The 19,970-nt window shown below is 53.6% G+C and overlaps 5 protein-coding genes across 5 annotated transcripts; 2 read left to right on the top strand and 3 right to left on the bottom strand.

Moving 5' to 3' along the window:
• Positions 1–2,088: 2,088 nt before the first annotated feature.
• J7T54_005388 (uncharacterized protein) lies at positions 2,089–3,261 on the top strand (the record flags this gene model as incomplete). Its single annotated transcript, XM_051507603.1, has 2 exons — positions 2,089–2,705; positions 2,781–3,261. 2 exons carry the CDS (start codon positions 2,089–2,091, stop codon positions 3,259–3,261), a joined length of 1,098 nt encoding a protein of 365 aa, XP_051361142.1.
• A 2,153-nt stretch (positions 3,262–5,414) lies between these two features.
• J7T54_005387 (putative mitochondrial carrier-like protein) lies at positions 5,415–5,966 on the top strand (the record flags this gene model as incomplete). Its single annotated transcript, XM_051507602.1, has 3 exons — positions 5,415–5,478; positions 5,537–5,689; positions 5,746–5,966. 3 exons carry the CDS (start codon positions 5,415–5,417, stop codon positions 5,964–5,966), a joined length of 438 nt encoding a protein of 145 aa, XP_051361141.1.
• A 1,716-nt stretch (positions 5,967–7,682) lies between these two features.
• Positions 7,683–9,494, bottom strand: J7T54_005386 (Threonine synthase-like protein; the record flags this gene model as incomplete). The annotated part of the gene is made up of 4 exons (XM_051507601.1): positions 7,683–8,666; positions 8,711–8,916; positions 8,970–9,342; positions 9,405–9,494. The coding sequence occupies 4 exons, from the start codon at positions 9,492–9,494 to the stop codon at positions 7,683–7,685; spliced, it is 1,653 nt and encodes a 550-aa protein (XP_051361140.1).
• A 1,225-nt stretch (positions 9,495–10,719) lies between these two features.
• On the bottom strand, positions 10,720–12,072 carry J7T54_005385 (uncharacterized protein; the record flags this gene model as incomplete). The annotated part of the gene is made up of 2 exons (XM_051507600.1): positions 10,720–11,471; positions 11,649–12,072. 2 exons carry the CDS (start codon positions 12,070–12,072, stop codon positions 10,720–10,722), a joined length of 1,176 nt encoding a protein of 391 aa, XP_051361139.1.
• A 977-nt stretch (positions 12,073–13,049) lies between these two features.
• On the bottom strand, positions 13,050–18,558 carry J7T54_005384 (methionine synthase; the record flags this gene model as incomplete). Its single annotated transcript, XM_051507599.1, has 9 exons — positions 13,050–15,119; positions 15,173–15,336; positions 15,385–15,505; positions 16,116–16,160; positions 16,915–16,976; positions 17,371–17,427; positions 17,519–17,941; positions 18,007–18,355; positions 18,430–18,558. The coding sequence occupies 9 exons, from the start codon at positions 18,556–18,558 to the stop codon at positions 13,050–13,052; spliced, it is 3,420 nt and encodes a 1,139-aa protein (XP_051361138.1).
• Between the last annotated feature and the right edge of the window lie 1,412 nt (positions 18,559–19,970).

Raw genomic sequence — 19,970 nt, 5'->3', positions numbered from 1 at the left:
GGATTAAAATGTGGGTTGTCGTTGTTGAACGAAGGCTTCGAGAAAAGAAGCGGTATGAAGCTTGCAAAAGAGGAATGCCGCGATGGTCAGAAAGCGACGAGAGTGCAGGAGCGTTCGTCGCGATTGCGCAGCTGAAGAAGCAGTATGGTTTTTGGTGTGAAGGAATGTTCAAGTCCGTGAGCTTTAAATGAGACTTGCTGGAAAGAAGAGCGCAGCTTTGGAGTGCGCGATAGTGAAGTGAAGACTTTGTCGCTTTGCTTGGTTGCTTGGATGGGGTATGGTTGATGAACCAAGAGAGTTGAAAGGAGCACGGTGTTGTGAGGGAGGATGAAGGGTCTGTTCAGGAAAGGAACCTGTTCCTACGCGGGAGGGGCGACCGTGTTTGGCCCGCGACGGGACAAGCTTCGCTCTGAAAGCACTGTGAGGCGCGCCAAATTATGCCTGAGGCGCCAGCTGAAGTGTGAGTGCTGGACGTTGCCAGCCAATGATCCAGCCACACTGCCCCCGTCCGAGGCTCAAGCAGCTACGGTACGTGCCTTACATGCCAACTAATTCATCGGAAGTGCGCCTCACAGGATCGCGATTAAGGCGCAGGGAGCTATCTATACTATTTCCTATTATTGTGTTAGAACTGCCCAAATGAGACGGCCTCAGAAATGTATGACAGTCCTTCACATTGAGCTCAGTCGTTCCCAAGGACGTTGCAGAAGCCCCTGCTTGGCTCTCTGTCTCCGCGCTGAATATTGAAGCTTGAGTTGCCGCGCCCGACCATGGGAACTCAGACATAATTGTCACTAAGGTCAATTATTGCAAAAATTTCACCCATAGAACACACCCGCCACCGTCTCCGCTTTCCATCCAGACGACGAAATCATAGCGTTGAACAAATGGTAAGCATGATGGCGGGAAGAAGCTGCCACGCCCATCCCACTGGTTGCGTTGGGTTCAGCATGCGCCGTGAGGCAATCGAACATCGCATGTCAAGACTCCTATTCGAAAGCTCCTCACTGTGCTGGAGAAAGGTTGGGCAGGGCTAGATTTCTGAGTGACAGGGGTACTTTGTATATTTTCTTGGAGGGATTGCGGAATTTGATATGGTATAAGGCGCGGAAGAGGCCTTATGCCTGATAGTGTGACTGCTCTTCCCATCCATGTGGCCAGTGACATGCCAACATATACAGAAGATGCACGTTGCTAGCCATCGCTGTGCGATCGTTCAGCTAGAGCTTCGTTGGACCTTGTCGATGTCGTTGGTTCCGTCACTGGCTGTCTTCCACTTCTCAGGTGCCCCATGTTGCATAGGCGATACGCCGACGTTGGTGTCAGATAATCCTCCTTTTTCCTGGCATCTGTAGCACCGCCTTCTGTCGTATATGTCTCGCTGGGTGTGGGTGTCCTAGCTAGATCTTGCTTTCGCGAATTCGGGTATCAAAATCATCCGCCATTGGCGCTCGTACTCGCCGCTCATTGTGTCTTCCGCGAAGCATCTGGAACAGCGTCGGGGGCGTTTACTTCGAGATAGTGATATAAGACAATGAGGATCATTGAGGCGGAGCCCAGAAAGAGGGCAAGCGAGTAGAGGTCGTTGTCGGAAATCATCTTGTCGGTTGGCCTTGGGGCGGCAGCTGATCACGGAGGAGGTAACTGCCACTAGTAAGCGTGGGCTTATTTATGCAGGCGCCTTGACTTACGTTACCAAGATTTCAGAAAACCACAGGTCGCGATGCTTGTCGACTTGAATGGCAGATGTAAGTACTGAACAACTCGCAGCTTCATCCCAATGTCCCCGGGCGCTAGCTCCGGCCGAGTTGAAGGTCCACTTGATGCGGGCCAGTGGTGCTGAGAATCACCACACGTGACCTTCAGTGACCTCATTGGCGACAAAGCCTTTTGCCCACCACCATCTCCAGTCGTCGAGAGACAGAAGTTTCAACGCCCACGGCCGTCGAGAAAACGAGCGTATCCGACCCCCAGCGAGCATAACACCTGTTTATAAAATTATCAAACTCATCTGCGGCGGGTTATCTACATTTTCTAAACTACATCGCCTTCCCTTTGTACAGCGTTCGAACCCCGCCGCAGCCCACCATGGCACCAAAAAAGGACAAAACGCAAGGCTCTGGCAAGAAGCCAGGCGCCAAACAACAGGTTGAGGACCGGACTTTTGGAATGAAAAACAAGAAGGGAGCGCAGGCACAGAGGCAGATTCAGCAGATGACCAAGAATTTGGCCGCTGGTGGTACTGCCGAAGAGAAGAAGAAGGCTGCAGACAGGGCCCAGCGCGAGAAGGAGAAGAAGGCAGCCGAAGATGCCAAAAGGGAGACAGAGCTTCTACTCAACAAGGCAGCTCAAATTCAGAGAGTGCCGTTCGGCACGGACCCCAAGACCGTCGTCTGCATCTTCTTCAAGAAGGGCAACTGTGAAAAGGGAAAGAAGTGCAAGTTCTCCCACGACACTTCAATCGAGCGCAAGACAGAGAAGAAGAACTTGTACACAGATGCGCGAGAAGGAGAAGCGGAGGCTGAGAAGAAGAAGGCCGAGACGTCTGCTGATTGGGACGAAGATCAACTTCGAAAGGTGGTCCTGTCCAAGAAGGGCAACCAGAGAACGACAACGGAAAAGGTCTGCAAGTACTTTATCCAAGCCATTGAGGATGGAAAGTACGGCTGGTTTTGGACTTGTCCGAATGGAGGAGACAAGTGCATGTATGTGCACGCACTACCACCTGGGTAAGTTCTTCGAAGTTCGTACATTATCGCTTCAAAGCTAACGTGACCCAGCTTCGTATTGAAAACGAAAGAACAACGTGCGGCTGAGAAGGCGCTTCTGGACAAGTCGCCACTCAAGACTCTCACCCTCGAAGACTTTCTGGAGTCTGAGCGTCACAAGCTCACTGGCACGCTCACGCCGGTCACACCGGAGAGCTTCGCCAAGTGGAAGAAGGAACGGCTGGACAAGAAAGCTGCAGAGGAGCAAGCAAGGAAAGCCAAGGAAACGACTGGTCGTGACTTGTTCGAGAGCGGCAAATGGCGTGATGAAGATGACTCCGACGACGATGCTGACGACGATGTCTGGAACCTGGAGAGGATGCGCAAGGAAACTGAAGCCATCCAGGCGAAGAAGGAAGAAGACCGGATGCTGTCTTCATTCAATGGAAGCGCGCCGCCGCCCGTTGATCCTTCACTCGAGGCCGAGGCACCGGCAGAAGACGCTGGCAAAGAGGCTTCAGGTGAGGCGTCGGCATCTGCATCTGCATCATGAAACGTACAGCCACTCGTTTAGCACATTTCCGATCATAACGCCTACTGCGAAAGGATGCTGCGAGCAAGGCAGGTCCGAGCACTATCAGCCAAAAGCCCCAGAGGACGCTTCGCTGGCAGGGCCCGGGGAGACATGATTCACTCTGTCGCCAGGGATTACAAGCCCGGCTTGTACGGTGCTGTATCTAGCGTGGCATGTGGCCCTGTCCTGAATACACACCCACCTTGATTGTTCCTCTCAGCGACACTCAATGGCTCTGCGGAAGTAAATATCATAGCCAGCCTCATGTTCCAGCGATATGCACGAGATCAAGGTCTAAGGATTGCATGGGTTTTAGATGTCAAGATGCGGATCATTCCATTCCCCATGTATGGCCAAGTCCTCTATCGAGTGATGCAATCATGCGCAGCTGCTTCGATAAACTATCCTGCACTGTGTCTCCAGACCTGGCTGAGCGTGCTTCTCATAATACCTAGTAGCCACCTGCGAACGTTGAGCTGGGAATCTGCTCTTACACTTTGTAGCACCGATATTCCGAACTTTATTACGCGCCACAGCCGCAGTAGAGACTCACTTAGACGGGCATAGCAGACCCCCGCACTCTGTTTGCTGAGGGATGCAATTCCCCTGCTATCGATAATTGGCTGGGGGACGCCACCGAGTGGAGCAGATGCCGGTGTCCAGAGTGCCTTCCGTAGCGAACAGCTGCCTGGCTAGGCCAACTGCTGGATCCGGATCAGCCAATCACGGCCCTGACGACTGCCATCCCGTCTCCAACAGATGAACCGCTCAACGGCGTGTCATCACATTACCACAGTATCACGACCCTTCTCCGTTTGCCTTTGGATGGATGGTCGACTTAGGAGGTAAGTGAGTAGCTTGCACATTGCCCTGCTGTGCATGGCTTCCCATCGCATCTCAGCGCTGCCAACTCCATCGAGGTCGCTCGAGGCCTTTCCGGCGTCTGTAATCAATTCCATTCCAGGCCCTCTGAGCCTGCATCCCACCATCAACTCTCGACCGATCTACGACGTGACGAGCACATGCACGCCTGCTGCCAAAACACACTTCTCCATCTTCGTTTCGTCTAGATCAACTCAGCAAGGCGTCTTCCATCCCCGCCTTTACAACTGTGGACAAAGAAACATCTTGACTCTTGCTGATGCCCCACTGCGCCGTTGACGCATTCCCGATCGACCCTTCGAGCCGACGTCACGGATAGAGTCACGATTCGCAGCTGCCTAACGTCAAGCCTCATCCAACTGTTAAAGCTGCGGGCAACACCAACAGACTCGCGCCAGAGTTCCAAGACTTGTACAGGGTCTTGGTCGAGGCAGTTCAGCTCTCGCCGTCCCCGCCCAAGGGACAGGGCGACTGAGGGTCATCGCGCATCCTCGCCAGTCTGCCCGCCCTTGCCAGGCCTCGCGCGATTGCAGCATGACCATTGAGGCCAAAATTGCTGGTCAACAAAATGTCCCATTCGACCTCGCAGCCTCAGTCGTCATGCCTCGTTCCGACTCGGGAGCCGGAGGGGCCCAGAAAGACCGTCGTCAGCACGACGCGCCAAGCGGCACGGCTTCCGAACCTTTTGTCAAGAGATACCGAACCGAGATAGCTGCTAGCACGTCGAGCGTTTTTTCGACGCTCGCTGCGTTTCCGCTGGACAGCGTAAAGACCCGAATGCAGACATACCAGTATCGGGGTTTCCTAGATTGCGTACGACACACCTACAATACGGAGAAACTTGGTGGATTCTTTCGAGGTAGGTGACCGTGGGAGATCGCACGCGGTGTGGTTGTTAACCTCAAGTAGGCGTGGCAGCCCCGATGGCTAGCGTTACTCTTGTTCGAACCGTCTCCTTCTCTCTGTACCAACGCGCAAAGCATTCATATGCCGCCTGGGTGAAAAGGAATCTGAATTACGATATTCTACGCCACGTCAACAAGCCTGGCACATACCCGAACCTCTACTCGATTGGATGCTTTGGTGCTGCCGGCGCAACAGCTGGATCGGCCATTACATTCTTAGCCTGCCCTTTCGAGTTGACAAAGTTAAGTGCTCAGGTCTCTGTCCTCTTGGCGGATCGAGCAGGCACCTGCCCGCGAAGCCGGGCGGTTGCCGCTAGTTATCAAAACAAGGGCACCTTTCGGACTATGCGCAACATAATGAAGCACCGTGGACCATGGGGGCTCTACACGGGCTTCAGGCTTCATCTCTGTGGGTTTATACAAAGATCACGCTAGGCAAGTCAATTCGCTGACACGAGGACAAATAGTACGTGATACTCTGGGGACGTCCATCTACTTCATGGTCTACGAAAGCTCCAAACAGCTCATCACAACATTCGGGGGAAACGATCCTAACACGAACCGTGTGGCAGTTGTGGCAGCGGGTGGCTTATGTGGGCTCGTATCATGGGCCATGATCTGTGAGTTCTGGATCGCTGCCTGTAATGGCTCCCAGAGGTGCTGATAACTACCACAGACCCAATTGACTCCGCAAAAAGCATCTACCAACGCAACGCCCTCTTGTATTCGAAAGGTGAGAAGGTACCGGCACCGAGGATCGAATTCTTCAAAGGTCACATGTATCGCGGCTTGGGAGTATCCATGAGCCGCTCCTGTGTCGTCAATGCCATTTTCTTCTCGTCATTCGAGTTCATCAAGAAGCATATCAAGACAATGGATAACGATATCGCCTCCTGAAAGTGCCCCAGGCTGCCAGGGGTAGCACTGATGGACTGTTATTTCTCTTACCTGTACCTAGGAACAATGCTGAACCAGGGGGAAACATGGCACTCTGGTGAATGTGTTTAATGGCGTTTATTTGGCCGGACGGGATACCCAGGGGCATGGTTTGGCAAATGCACTCTGAAGGTTTAGGGATTGGTCAGGGGGCGCGGATCTTACTTTGCATCAATCAATGAACACGCACATCAATTTTAGTTTTTGGCGTATCAAATCAATTCGTATTCATCGTCCTAAAGCGACCAGAAAAGGGGTAAAGGGGGGGCCTGAGAAATCGCGTTGTCGACCCCGTGCACTGAGCCAACGACACTGCAAGCCTCACAATGGCAGACTACCTGTCCTTTCCACATCCACGTCCAGATGTTGAGTTCCAGTCTGCTGTCCCCCGTGAATTACTTTTGCTTGTTGCCAGACTGCTGAGCCTTAGCCTGCATGTTCTGAGCATGCTGGTTCTTGTCAGCCGCGGACTGGGCGCGGCCAGCGAAACCGGGGTCGTTCAGCTGCTTGGCCTGGCAAAGTTAGCATCAAGTCAAACTGGACTGTAGCCAACTCACTCACGTTGGCCGACATGATACGGAACTTGTCCTCCTGACCCATGGGGTTGGCCTTGTCGTTCTGGTTGTTGCCAGACATGTTGAGAGCGTAGATGGGTTGTGTAGGAGCTGTTGTGAAGTGGGCAAGTTGGTGCGTTTGTGCAAAGAGTCTGTGGTGTTGTGTGAAGGTTTTGAAGTGTTCTGAGGAGAGAAGAAGAAAAAGAAGAAAAAGGGGTGTGTGGTGTAGGGGGGAGAGCATGCCTTTATACCCGTTCCCTGTGAAGCCAGGCGAGTGATTGAAGCCCGCCAAACAACCTGCCAATGTGGACTTTCTATTGTTTGCTAGAATCATTTGATTCATCCAGCAAGCCCGTGGCGTAACTATCATCACGCGTGCGGGTCTTGTCCAACAGATCTTTTTGATTATTTGGATGGCTGGAGCCGATGGGTGCTGGCAGCTGCCTCATTCCGCGTTTGAGAATATCTCAGGCGAGCCCCCGTTGCATACAAACAAGACTGCAGACGTCATAAACACTCGGAAACCACTGCTTTGTGCATCATCGGGCAGCTATTTCGGATGGTTTTGCTTCTCTAGGGCGAATTATCTCGACAATCTAGATGAGAAATATATCAATCATTGAGCAATTTCGTCTCGTGATACCCTTCAAACCACTCCAGCAACAATCGGGATGCACATCATTTGACAGTGATAGCTTCACGAAAGCGAGGCTTGTTCCTTGATGCTTACATTCACAGCCGCAGGGCTTGCTGGTGCTGTCGTATGCAGAGGACACATTGCTTGCACACGAGTGATCGACGCTTCTTTTCCCATAAGCAACAAATACAAAGGGGGCGTTTTGTTAATATGACGGATGGTACTGTCGTACTACCATAAGTAACCTTGCAGTGATGCGAGTTGGCACTCAGACTATGCATGCCGGGAGCAGAGCCAAGGCATCATTGAAAACACAACGTGGACCACGTCTTCATTGCAAGTGTGCTCTGCCTTGCCGAGATCTCAACAAGAGCCTTGTTGGCGAGATATTACAAGAGGAAACTCACAGACCCAAACACATACAGGACAAAGATGTAGATTTTCAATCATTTTGTTCTGTGCTCGAGCAACTCGCCTCTTGAGCGTCTAATTACTCTCTTTGAGCTCCTGCTCGACCTGCAGCTTGACCAGCTCGCGAACCTTGGCCCAATCATTCTCCGAGTCGGTCACACGCTTCTCCCTCTGCTCCAAACCAACAAACTCTTTTGGCAGGACGTTCTTCTCAAAATTGAACCCCTCTTCACCACGTAGAGCCATATCAACAGCCCCCGAGAACTTGGCTGGATGCGCCGTGGATAAGGCAATATGGGGGTGGGCCTTGCCGTCCTCCGAATCCAAAGAGCGGTGGGCAGCCGTAACACCGACCGAAGTGTGCGGATCAAGCACATATCCGATATCCTTGAAGGTGTTCTGGATGGTCTCAATGGTCTCTGGGTCAGTGACACGCTCGCTGTCAAAGTCGCGCTTGGCCGTCTTGAGAACATCCTGGTACACAGGGCCAAATGCGCCTGTTGCCTTGAGCTCTTTCAGCCACTTGCTGACTTCCTGGCCGGCCTGTCTCTTGTTCCATTGGTCATCCATATTGGCAGTCTTGGCAAACTCATACGCCAAGAACCACAGCAGTCGCTCAAAGTTGCTGGAGACGAGAATGTCCATGGCCGGGCTCAAAGTCTCCTTGACACCATCAGGATGGGCCATTGCGCCGTCCACAGCAAGCCCACCCACAGCGTCTGCCCCGCGAGCCTTCTTCTTCTCGTATTTCCCAGTCTTCCAGAAGCGATCCAGAATGTCATTTTCGTTCGTAGAGATGACCAACTTTTCTATGGGGAGGCCCATGCGCAGGGCAAAGTAGCCAGCAAGAACGTCGCCAAAGTTACCTGTTGGCACGACGAAGCGAACCTTGTCGCCCACCTTGAAGGTAGAGGACTTCTTGGCAAGTGAAAAGTACGAGTGGAAGTAGTAGACGATTTGTGCGAGGATACGGGCCCAGTTGATGGAATTGACGGCACCTAGGTTCAAGTTCTCGTTGGCGTCTTTATCGGCAAAGAGTGCTTTCACAATGTCCTGCATCTGGTGAGCGTACGAAATGCGTTTGATAGGGAACAGCAACTTACCTGGCAATCATCAAAGGTTCCTGTCACGGCAAGATTGTGCACATTGTTGTCAAGAACAGTGGTCATCTGTGCCTCCTGGATCGGGCTGACGCGACCCTTGGGGTGCAATATGAACACAGAAACATCCTTCTTGCCTCGGAGACCGTAGATGGCAGCCGATCCGGTGTCACCGCTCGTTGCGCCAACGACAGTAAGATGATGACGCTCTGCTACCTGTCAGCTAAGCTACGCCACGTGCTGTGTACTCCTTTTTTCTTACCACGGCCAGTCTTTCCTTGGTTCTTCCTCACCAGAAAGTACTCGAAGAGGTTGCCAAGAAACTGGAGTGCGACATCTTTGAACGCGAAAGTTGGGCCGTGGAATAGTTCGAGAAGGTAGAGGTCGTCGTGGAGATGAACCAGAGGCGTGGTCTGGGGGGATCGGAAGGTGGAGTAACTGCGATCGATGATATCTTTCAGGTCCGCTGGAGGGATCTCCGAAGGGGAGATGTAAAGGGAGAGAATCTCGTAGGCCAGTTCCGGGAAACTGAGATCCTTCCAGCTTTCCCATGATTGCGGTGTGGGGATCGACTCGGGGATGTAGAGACCGCCATCGTTGGCCAGACCTTTGAGGACGACTTCCTCGAAAGAGAACTGAATAGCATCAATTGATCAGACAATGTGTTAAAGGAGAGATGCGCAAGGATGGTACTTACACCCTCGTCCTCGCCTCGAGTGCTCAAGTACCGCTGCGACGGGGTGTGACTGCTTGCAGAGCCGTTCTGATCAACGCCGTTGGAAGCCATGGCTCTTCCTGCGAGGTTGCTGCGTTTGCTTCGCAGCGGTTTCGGAGCCGTCGAGTAGTTGTGGGCCGGCGCAGGCAGTGAACTGTGGAAGGCTGTCAGACACGACCAGAAAAGAGACGCAAAATCGCCAGGGCTCTCAAAGAGCTAGGTAGGTATGTGGTAAGTATAGGCCGGCGGTGGGTTGACGTGGAGGGAGTACCAACAAGGGTGCAAAATAAGTATGGCAAGGTAAGGTAGGCAAGGCAAGGCGCGGTGTACGGACTATGGAGTAGCTCTGACAGCCAGACACGCACTTTTCTCGGCCTCTCTGAGACGTACCTGAGGAATCACCAACGGAAACCACCGTAACCAGACGGAACTATTTCACAGGTAGGTCTCGACCGTGTCTAGCAAAGCGAGTGTGAATTGGAGCGGCTGCAAATTCTGCTTCCGATCCAACAGCAGCCACCTCAGCCAGCGACAATAATAGCGCGCTTTTTTAAGAGTCAGGATGGCTTCCAAGTTGCCCAGACCGGTGGCTCTTCTCGTCTGCACTTGCCCGGCATCGGTCACTCTGACCAGCGCTGCCCCTCTTCCCGAAAGCGCCTAGTGCGGGGTCTACCGACTTTGCCAATTTCCAGACCCTGTCTGTCTGCTCTTGTGCAGGGTAGGTAGGGGGCGTTCCACAACAGAGGCTCCGAGTCGAGCCATTGAATATACCAGGCTACTGCGAAGTCAATAATTAACCTAGCAACGACACTCTGTCACGCCGTGCCTTCGTATCGTAGCGATGTCGCGGAGGCTCCCATGCGCTCTCCTTCTCTTGTTTCCAACCAGTGAACCCGGCTGTTGACAGCCGCATATTTGTCATCGTCCCATATGACATGCTCGGACCGGGTCACTGAGATCGGCGCCTGTCTTGGGTTGTCTCCGGTACCAATTCAGTGATACGCCAAACCTTATGCTTGGCGAAGGCGGTCTGCTTGCCTGCCGACAACCTTGGCTGGCGCATGAAAGCCGTGGTTGCCTTCAGCCCCAGTCGTATTGATGGCCTGAGGTAGCATTGCTGCTTCGCGCGTGAGCATCCGCCCATAAAAGGAGTCAGCTTGTATGTGCGGAACAACTGGAATTGCTGCGTCTTCGCGACCCATGTATGATTTTGATGAGCATAAGTTGCCAGTGTCGGACGCCCGCGACACCAAAAGCTTCATTCTCTATTCGTGTATCCAAGTAGGAGGATCGGCATTCACTCCTTTCGCACAACTTTCAACAGAGGAGCTATCCTTGACCGCTTGCTCAGTCCAACTCTGTAGATCGGTTTCCCTGTGCTCTGAGGGCCAGGTACTGGCTTCGCTCTGGCAGCCTCTTTCTTTTCCTGGGGGGTCTCCTGCTTCTGGGGCGTCATGCGTTTGACCTCGGCATCTAAGAGGCTTTTGTCTTTGATGTCTGCATCTTTATTCTCCAGGTCATTGCGTGGTGCGACAGCTTCTTTGGTAGCACCTTGTACGTCTGGATTGGCCGGAGCCACCGTGCCCGCATCCACGTGCTCAGTTGCAGTGTGATGCTCAAACTCCGGCTTCTCATGGAATGCTGCGTTAAGTTCCGGAGCAGGATCACCGATGACGGGAACATCCGCTGCAGCCCGCTCTGCCTTAGTGTCCTGGCGACCCGATTTCTTCGGCCTGCCTCGTTTCTTCTTTGGTTTTGTTAACTTCTTACTGCTTGCGGTCTGGGGCGGATCGGCGGGATCCGTTGCCATGGCAGCTCCAGCTTCCGCCCGTGATACATCAGGAGCAGCAGTTTTTCTTGGTCGACCGCGCTGCTTCTTCGGTCTAGCCGGTTGTTCCACAAACTCTTCATCAGAGCCATTATTGATGACGGGGGCAGCGTTATTCTGTATTGCCTGGTTCTCGCCCACGAGAGGCAGAGCTTCAACTTGACTGAGTGGTTTCTGAATGGCGTTTGTCTCATTGGGAGCAACCTGCGAGTTGCTTTCTTCTGCCAAAGGACATGGACAGTGCTCAACGCTTGGACTCTTCTTCGGAGAAGCATCCCGATCACCCCTTGTACCGCTGGTCATTTCGGCTGGTTCTGTTTGAAGATGCTGAGACGGAGCCGGTGATGGCATGCTCGGAGGGAAAGGTATCTCAAAACTCGGTGGGAAAGGCATCTCACTTCTCTGCGTGTTGATGTTCGTAGCAGAGCCGCTTGACCGTATCAAGGCACATGGCGCAACCTGGGGCCCCTGATCCTGGCTAAGATGATCGGTGGCAGAATTTGTCCCCGAAGAACCGCCGTTCTTTTCATTGCCGTACAGTCTAGCTTGCTCGACCATCAGACTGGTCTGGACATCGGGCAGCGTTGGGGGCGGCATGGCGAGCGATGATTGCTTTTGTGTTCTTTTGTCGATGTTTTCTTTCCCGGGCAACTCCACCAGGCTCATTTCGTCATCGTCGGCGAAAGAAGGGAGCATACCAACCTTTCTCCTCTTCTTTGCTCTGTCGCCTTCATCAAACTCAGTTGACCCGTTGGACCTAGGCGGACTACTGGGCATCTGCAGTGAATAGTCGCTCAGTCCATGGGGAGCAGCGATCCTCATGCCATGTGGTCTGGGGGTTTGTTGAATGTGGCGAGCATTTCCACCAATGCTCGTTTGCGCATGAAGCGGATCGGTTGACATGGGAGAGTACCGGTGGGTGTTTCGCTGACCAGTCTGCACCATATTGTCGCGCCGATCTGAGGCGTTACGCGAGCCTGGTGTTTCCACTGGGCCCATGAGGCTCACATAGCCCGAGGAGTGCGCCTCATCACCACAATTCGATTGTTGAGGCGAGCTATGTGTTTCAGGTGCATACACGAGGTCATCCTCGTCATCTGAGTCAGCTATAACAAGGGGTGCCATAGCAAAATGAAGCCCTAAGATGGAGCAAGTGCTTTAACGTAGAGGTGGGTTATACGTGTGTCGTGATAAGAACGGTGTCGTACGCGACCGCGGTATCAACAGGAGGAGAGGGATACGCGAGAACACGTGACCTTCTTTACCTTTGAATCCTCGTTTTGAATCCTCGGGCCTGCCCCGATTTTCCTCACACTCCGTTATTAACAATTGTCCAAAGGCGAACCATGTCATTAATATCATGGAGCACTCCCGGGCCTGCAACAAGGCTGTCGTGATACGTGTATATCAACCGCGTGCCGCCTAAGGACCCCTAGTTCACCACTGCGCAACTGCTACAGAACTGAGTAATTGGTGATCCCCCTTTGGTTCGTGATCACAAGGTGGAATAGCCTGGTCGACTGTTGTGGAAAGTTGCAATCTTGGTGATTCTGGAACTGGATCTGAAATACTTAATATGTTCATCATTAATCATCTATGTTGAATGCAAGCCTGGCCGCATCCTTTGACCACAGGCTAAACTTTTTGCATGCTTTGCTGAATATTCAATCCCCTTCCTTGGCCCAAACGCCGATGTTGAAATCGTAGCCGCCGTTGAGGCAGCTGCTGTCAAATTGCACACTAATTGTCACAGTCGTTTCTCTTTCTTCAACGTCCCCTATGCACGTGTGACAGCACACTTATTTGGCGTATTGGGCACGGAAGGCCTTGGCAGCGTTGACCATGTTGATCAAGGCCTCCTTCGTCTCCTTCCACTGGCGGGTCTTCAGGCCGCAGTCAGGGTCGATCCAGAGCTGCTCAGGCTTGAGGTGCTGAAGCATCTCAGCGATGCGGTCCTTGATCTCCTGCTCGCTGGGGACACGGGGCGAGTGGATGTCGTAGACACCGGGGCCAATGTGGCGGGGGTAAGCCTCGTCGACGAAGACCTTGAGGAGCTTGGCGTCGGACTTGGAGTTCTCGATTGACAGAACATCGGCATCGAGGGCAGCAATAGCGTAGAAGAAGTCCTGGAACTCCGAGTAGCAGAAGTGGGAGTGGATCTGGGTGGCATCCTCAACACCCGAGGCACTGAGACGGAAAGCCTTGACAGCCCAGTCGAGGTACTTGGTTCGCTCCTCACCGGAGCGGAGAGGGAGACCCTCACGGAGAGCAGGCTCGTCAATCTGGATGACGTCGATGCCAGCCTTCTCGAGGTCAATAACCTCGTCGCGGAGAGCGAGACCGAGCTGCTCGGCCTGGACGGACTGGTGAACGTCGTCACGGGGGAAAGACCAGCGCAAACAGGTGACAGGACCAGTCAGCATACCCTTCATGGGCTTGCTGGAGACTGACACAGCGTACTTGGACTCCTTTACGGTCATGGGAGCGGGACGCGAGATGTCACCAACAATGATTGGGGGACGGACGCAGCGGGAACCGTAGCTCTGAACCCAGGCGTGGGTGGTGAAGGCATAACCGTCAAGGCGCTCACCGAAGAACTGAACCATGTCGTTACGCTCGGGCTCGCCGTGGACGAAGACATCGAGGCCAAGCTCTTCCTGGATCTTGACGTTGTCCTGGATCTCCTTCTCGATGTACTTGTCGTACTGCTCCGCAGTGATCTCACCCTTAGTGAGCTTGTTGCGGTAGCCGCGGATCTCCTTGGTCTGGGGGAAAGAACCAATGGTGGTGGTGGGGAAAAGAGGGAGGTTGAGCTTCTTCTGCTGCTGCTCGATACGGGCAGGGAACTCGTTCTTGCGCTTGTAGTCCTGCTCGGTGATCTTGGACTGGCGCTCCTTGACCTTGGGGTCGTTGGTGCGGCTGGAGGTAGCACGGGCCTGCATGGACTTGGCGTTGGCCTCAAGCTGCTCGCGGACGGCAGCAGGGCCCTCGGTGACAGCCTTGGCAATGATGGCGATCTCAACAGCCTTCTCCGAGGCGAAGGAGAACCAATCGGCAATCTCGGGGTCGAGCTTCTTCTCGCTGGCGAGTGTGTGAGGAGTGTGGAGGAGCGAGCTAGAGGTGGCGGCGATCACGCGGTCCTTGCCAAGCTTTTGGATGGCAGCCTCGACTGTCTCAATGGCGCGCTTGAAGTTGGTCTTCCAGATGTTGCGGCCGTCGACAACACCAGCAGAGAGGACGGTCTTGGGGCCAAGAGCACCGACAACGGTGTCAAGCTGCTCAGGGTTGCGGACGAGGTCGACGTGGACACCGTAGATATCCTTGGGCAGGGCCTCAAGGTTGTGGACGATATCGCCAAAGTAGGTGGTCAGCACCAGGTTGGGGATCTTGGCACCCAGGCTGGCGAACTTCTCGTAGGCAGGCTTGAAGGCGTTCTTGCTCTTGGCGGGCAAGTCAAAGACAAGGACGGGCTCGTCAATCTGGACGGTTTCGGCGCCAGCCTCCTTGAGCTTGGCGAGGAGCTGCTCGTAGACGGGCAGAAGCTTCTCGAGAAGGTCAATGGGGTCGACAGACTGCTCACGGTCGGCCTTGCCGAGGTGGAGGAAGGTCACAGGACCAACAATGACAGGGCGGGTCTTGATACCGGCCTCCTTAGCCTCAAGGAAATCGGAGACAACCTTGGGGGTCTCGGCAAGGCTGAAGGTCTGGTTGTCCTGGAAGGTAGGCTTGACGTAGTGGTAGTTCGAGTCGAACCACTTGACCATTTCCAGCGAAGGAACGTCAATGCCGTCCTTCTGGTGGCCACGGCCCATGGCAAAGTACTGGTCGACGGTGTCGAGGCCATCCTTGGTGTAGCGAGGAGGAACCGCCTGTAGAGCAACGTTAGCAACACGTTCGGTAAATGTTGGTGAGAGGTTCTTACGCCAAAGTCCTGGATGTGGTTGAGGACGTGGTCGTAGAGGGCAAAGTCGCCGCTGGGGATGCTGTCGACACCAGCAGCCTGCTGGATCTTCCAGTGCGCCAGACGCAAGCGCTTGGCCTCGGTGAGAAGGTCAGACTTGGAGATCTTTCCGCCCCAGTCTTCGGCTAGTCAGCAATTCGGCGGTCAAGACAATCCGAAAACGGAGCACTCACAAGCCTCGGTGGCCTTCTTCAGGTCACGGAGCTCACCCATGCGGGGGAAACCGAGAATGGCGGACTGAACCATCTTGCCGGCTGGGTCAGATACGTGCAGCGGATCGGTCGAGAGATGGGGCTGGGGATAGAGTCAGAAAACAGCCATTGAAGGTGAGTTAAGTTTAGAGTTTTTTTGGATCAGGTAGAGGGGTAGCGAAAGCGGCGTCAAGGACAAGGGCACCTGCGATGAGACGTACTTATCTGGGAGAGAAAGGTTCTCGTACTCAAGACGGCAGAACCTGTGAAAGACAAGGAAAAGATAATTCCACCCGGTAGAAGACGAATTGACGGGTTAGGAAAGGGTTGAGGAGGATGAGAGAGGAGGAAGAAGGGAAGGGACAGAAAAAAAGATGCCGGCGGGGTGATTTAAAGCGCCCAGTGCATCTTCGAAATTGGGGCGGGCCTGAGGACTACTAGAGGCGCTGGGACCGACAGGAGAGGAGGGGTCTCTCAGAGCCACTGCATAGTGCATACTACGTACCTACACTGCAGGCAAAGCGCCAGGCGTTGAGCGTACGTAGAGTGTGCAGCTCCATAGCACATCTGTTGGCCTGATAGCTTCACTGACCAGCGCTCTGATTGGCGACTGACAAGAAAAGGCGCATTGTGCTGCGCTGGGCACACACGGAGGTGAGGTGAGGTGATGCGAAGCGGGGGAGGGGTAGTCTCGCTGCAGAAAAACATCCCACCTCCAGCCCAGTCCAGTCGCCCACCTCGACGCACAAGGCCTCGATCTTAGAAGCCTATTAGCCCAGCAGCTGCTCGAGACTGGAGCCAAGGTTCGTTCCTTCCTTCATGGCTCACCCACAGATACGCCCCTGCCCCACCTGATGCGATCGAGTCCGCCTACCTAGTCCGAGTCCCTCCAGTCCCTGACCTGATTGCCCCTCGAAAGACGGAACCGGGCACGCCTTAGCAAGAGAAATGCGTGCCCGAGCCGAACGCAGAGGGTGGACGTCCATAGGGTGACTAGCCCACGGTGACAAGCCCATATGTCCCGAACCGACCGAGCTCGTTTTACTAGCACATCTCTAGTTATTCAAGTGGTTGATAACTTGCAAAACAGTCGCTGAACTTGCGTTGGTCTTAAGAGTTTGATATGTGAGAGAGAAACTGAAAGCAACCGAATGGAGCACGTGCAGCCAGCGTCAGACGTGACCAGCCTGTTAATCAGATACGAACGACATCTGCAATGCCAATATCATGCCTCCTGACCAAACAGCCTGGATCGACCGGGCGAACCGCCTAAGAATCCTTCGCCATCACGCAACCGTGAGTTTTCGGTCATTTCTTGTCGAGCCTGGGTCGAGGTGGACACTGTGATAATATGGCGCAGCCCCGCTATCGCCGTTCGTCGGAGCCTGAGCCTGACGTTGCACAGGGAGAGTCACGTGATCAGAAGCATTAGACGACCTGGACAACGTAATCGCTGTTGGCGGCAGCGAATGCTGAGCAGAACCCCGAAGAAGTGACGTTCACACATCGAACCCGAACGAAGAAGCCAATCTGGGGCTCCTTGTGCCTTTCAATGGCGAAAGCAGCTTCAATAACTGCATGATTGTGTCGTAGCAGGAACGACCGAAGCCAGACATTCTAGGGGCTTCACTCATGCATTGTCGTTTCTCATGAGAACACGTCTTATTAAGTTTAGTATTATGTCTCCAGTTCTCCACTAACACGGCCACTCACTTTCGAGAAGGTCCAGCAGTGACGAAGTGAAGATTGCGGGTCACTTGCTCTCTTCTTGTGCGGCACTTTATATTCCTTTGGCCTGCCTTCAGAGCTAAGTAAGCGCAAACAGTACAAGAAGTTCTTTAACTTCGTTTATGTCGCGTCGGTTGGATGCTCCAGTATTATCTCCAAGAAACATAGTCAGGGCTCTGGGCTATCCCAGCACTAGATAACCGAAATCATTTAGAAACGCAATCTTTCTGACAAACTGACTCGGGATTGCCTTGTACCACAGGCATGGCGCTCTCTGCTGCGGTGCCTTCCTGTACGCTGTTGGGAATAGAAGTAGACGATGAGCTTGTTACACCCTTCACGGGGTCCTTGCTCCTTCTGTTTCTGTACCTATAGGCGAGGAAGACACCAATGAAAGCCAAAGCTCCAGAAACAATGCCTGAAGTAGTCCCGATAATTGAATGCACGCTAAGCCCCTTGCCCTTCTGTGTCTCGAAGCTGGCAAACTCCAGTTGAAACGGGTCCCCGCTGGCAAAGGTTCTGGACAGGTAGTTGATATGCCCGCCGTCAGTGGCGTAGAAGTACTCCAAGTACCTCCCGGTGCCGTCGGCGCTGCGGGAGGCGGCAACTGCGGAACCAGCCTTGATTCCGTTAACAAGTGGCTGAGCCAGACTTCTAGTTGTATTTGCCCAGGCGCCGTTTTCAAAGGTCCACTCACCGGGGACCTTGTGCTCATCGATATAGAAGACTCGGATAATGGAGGGGTCGGACCAGGCTGCTACAGCGAAGTTGATGTCAGGCCCCGAGGCAAAGCCGTCAATAGCAGGCATTTCTGATGGCGAGCCAAATCAGCATGAATCACTTCAGCGACGGAATCGGAGGGTTTCTTTTCCGTACCTTCAATCCATACTTTACCATTGAACGTGATAGAACTCAGGGCCTTATCCGCGGACAGGAAGAAAACGTGGATATCACTGGTCCCCAGAGGAACTGTTGCTGCCACCGGGGACTTCGGCATTGCGATGGGTCCTAGGCGGCTGACTTCGCCACCAACCTCCTGCACCACAAAACAGTCCGTGTCGAGGAAGAATCGGCGAAGCGTGGTGTTAGTTCTGGCCATGGCAAGGCCGGAAGACGACTCAGATCCCGTGGATGTCGTGGTCCAGTCGAAGTACTTGCTGTCCCGGTGATTGCACATCACGGTTACAATGGCGTTCTTATCGCTGAGGTAGGATATTGCAATCTCCTAAGCCGTGGATGAGAACTTGACGCAAACAAGGGAAACTGAGCAAACATAAAAAGAGAATCTGGGGTTCATACCCGACCACCCTTGCCGTTATCCTGCCGACTGTAAACAGCCGCAAGAGGGGAGTTTTTTTTGGGCGTTATACTCCGCTCGACCGTGATCAGACCAGGAGTCCCCTCGCTACCATCGCGGGACTGAAGCATGATGGTCCGGTTTGGGTGCTGCCAGATGATATAGCGTGCCCAGCCATCTTTGATCGCAGGGTCTGAGTTGTAAGCTGCCGCCAAGCTGACTTGTGACGACTCCGAGTGATGGGCCGTGATACCTACGACCATCAGGATTAGAATGTTTATGAAGATAGCAGTGAGTGCAATCATTGCAATGTGTGTTGATGATCGGCGAATTCGATCAACGAAGACCGTAAACGCTAAAGGTCTGCAAGCTTAAATACTCTTCGTACAGATCTAGCGAGCCCAGAAGTCAAAGTACTGTTCGTAGGAGCTGCAGTGCGCAGGCGCAGTCTTGCATAGGCTGTGGTATAAATAACTTTTCCTGCATTTTTTTTTTGTTGAATACAGTGTGTCCATTCGTTCGCTGTGCTGGAAGTGCCTGCGGACACAGCGCCAACCGAAGCTGAACAAGTGTGTCTCATGGAGCTGATCGACGGATTGGCTGGAGGAACTGGCCGATCTCTGGGCGACCTCTCAGCTGGCCGGGAGGGTGGTTTTGGTGGCTTCAGCCCAACAGGAGGCGGCAGCGGTCTCCCTTATTACCCGACAAGACCCTCTTCTACGTTGCAGCCTTGCAAGATGCCTCTACAATGGGCGATGACCTGCCTAACCATCCTCATACGCTGACCGGGAGCGTGGCTCCAATCGGCAGCGCCGACTCCAGGGGAAGGTTATCAGTTGTCTGCCTTCCACCGTCACGCAAGCAACTCGAGCGGTCGCCAAACCTGGCCAATAGGCGAAAGACCCAACTCCCAGTGACATCTCCAGGCACTTACTAGCACGAAGATGAATCAGACGTGCGGGCGTCGGCTGCTCCATACCCCAGATCCTGTTCAAGACAGATGCAGCAAAGTATATAAATGATCGTGCGGTCTGGCCGTTTCGAGGCTCTCAGTACCTTACATTCCAGCGGCACAACAGTGGCTGAATTCGTCCACGCAGACACCCACCGAGGTCTCTGAAGACTGGCAGCTTACACATCAGGCAAATCTCCAGCAGTATCATCGTTCTGCTGGTGAACGCCGTTAACCTACCCTGCCGTCACAAGAACATATTACGGACACCGCTCAGAAAAGGGGCCGTGGTCCAATCTGATGGATGGCCATGGTACTTCACTAATATGTTCAGACCATCATAAAGGATCACCGACTGGAGTCATGCAGTACATCTAGAAGTAAGGCAGTTCTTCAGCTCCTCAGTACCGCCATCACCGGGAAAGGGGTCGAAAGACGCACCACCGAATTTCCAGCATCTCCCTGAAATCCGCACTTCAAGGTTGTGCCACAGCCTTGGGGCATCGAGCTGCTAGTCTAGATGGAGACCATCTCGGCGGAATTTCTCCCCAACCAAGCGTCTGGAGCTCAGCGCCTCTAAACGACTCAGTC

This window comes from Emericellopsis cladophorae (genome assembly GCF_022114955.1).
Source record: "Emericellopsis cladophorae strain MUM 19.33 chromosome Unknown NODE_34_length_249702_cov_121_792324, whole genome shotgun sequence".
Lineage (NCBI taxonomy): Eukaryota > Fungi > Ascomycota > Sordariomycetes > Hypocreales > Bionectriaceae > Emericellopsis > Emericellopsis cladophorae.
This window is presented reverse-complemented; position numbering and strand designations above follow the sequence as displayed.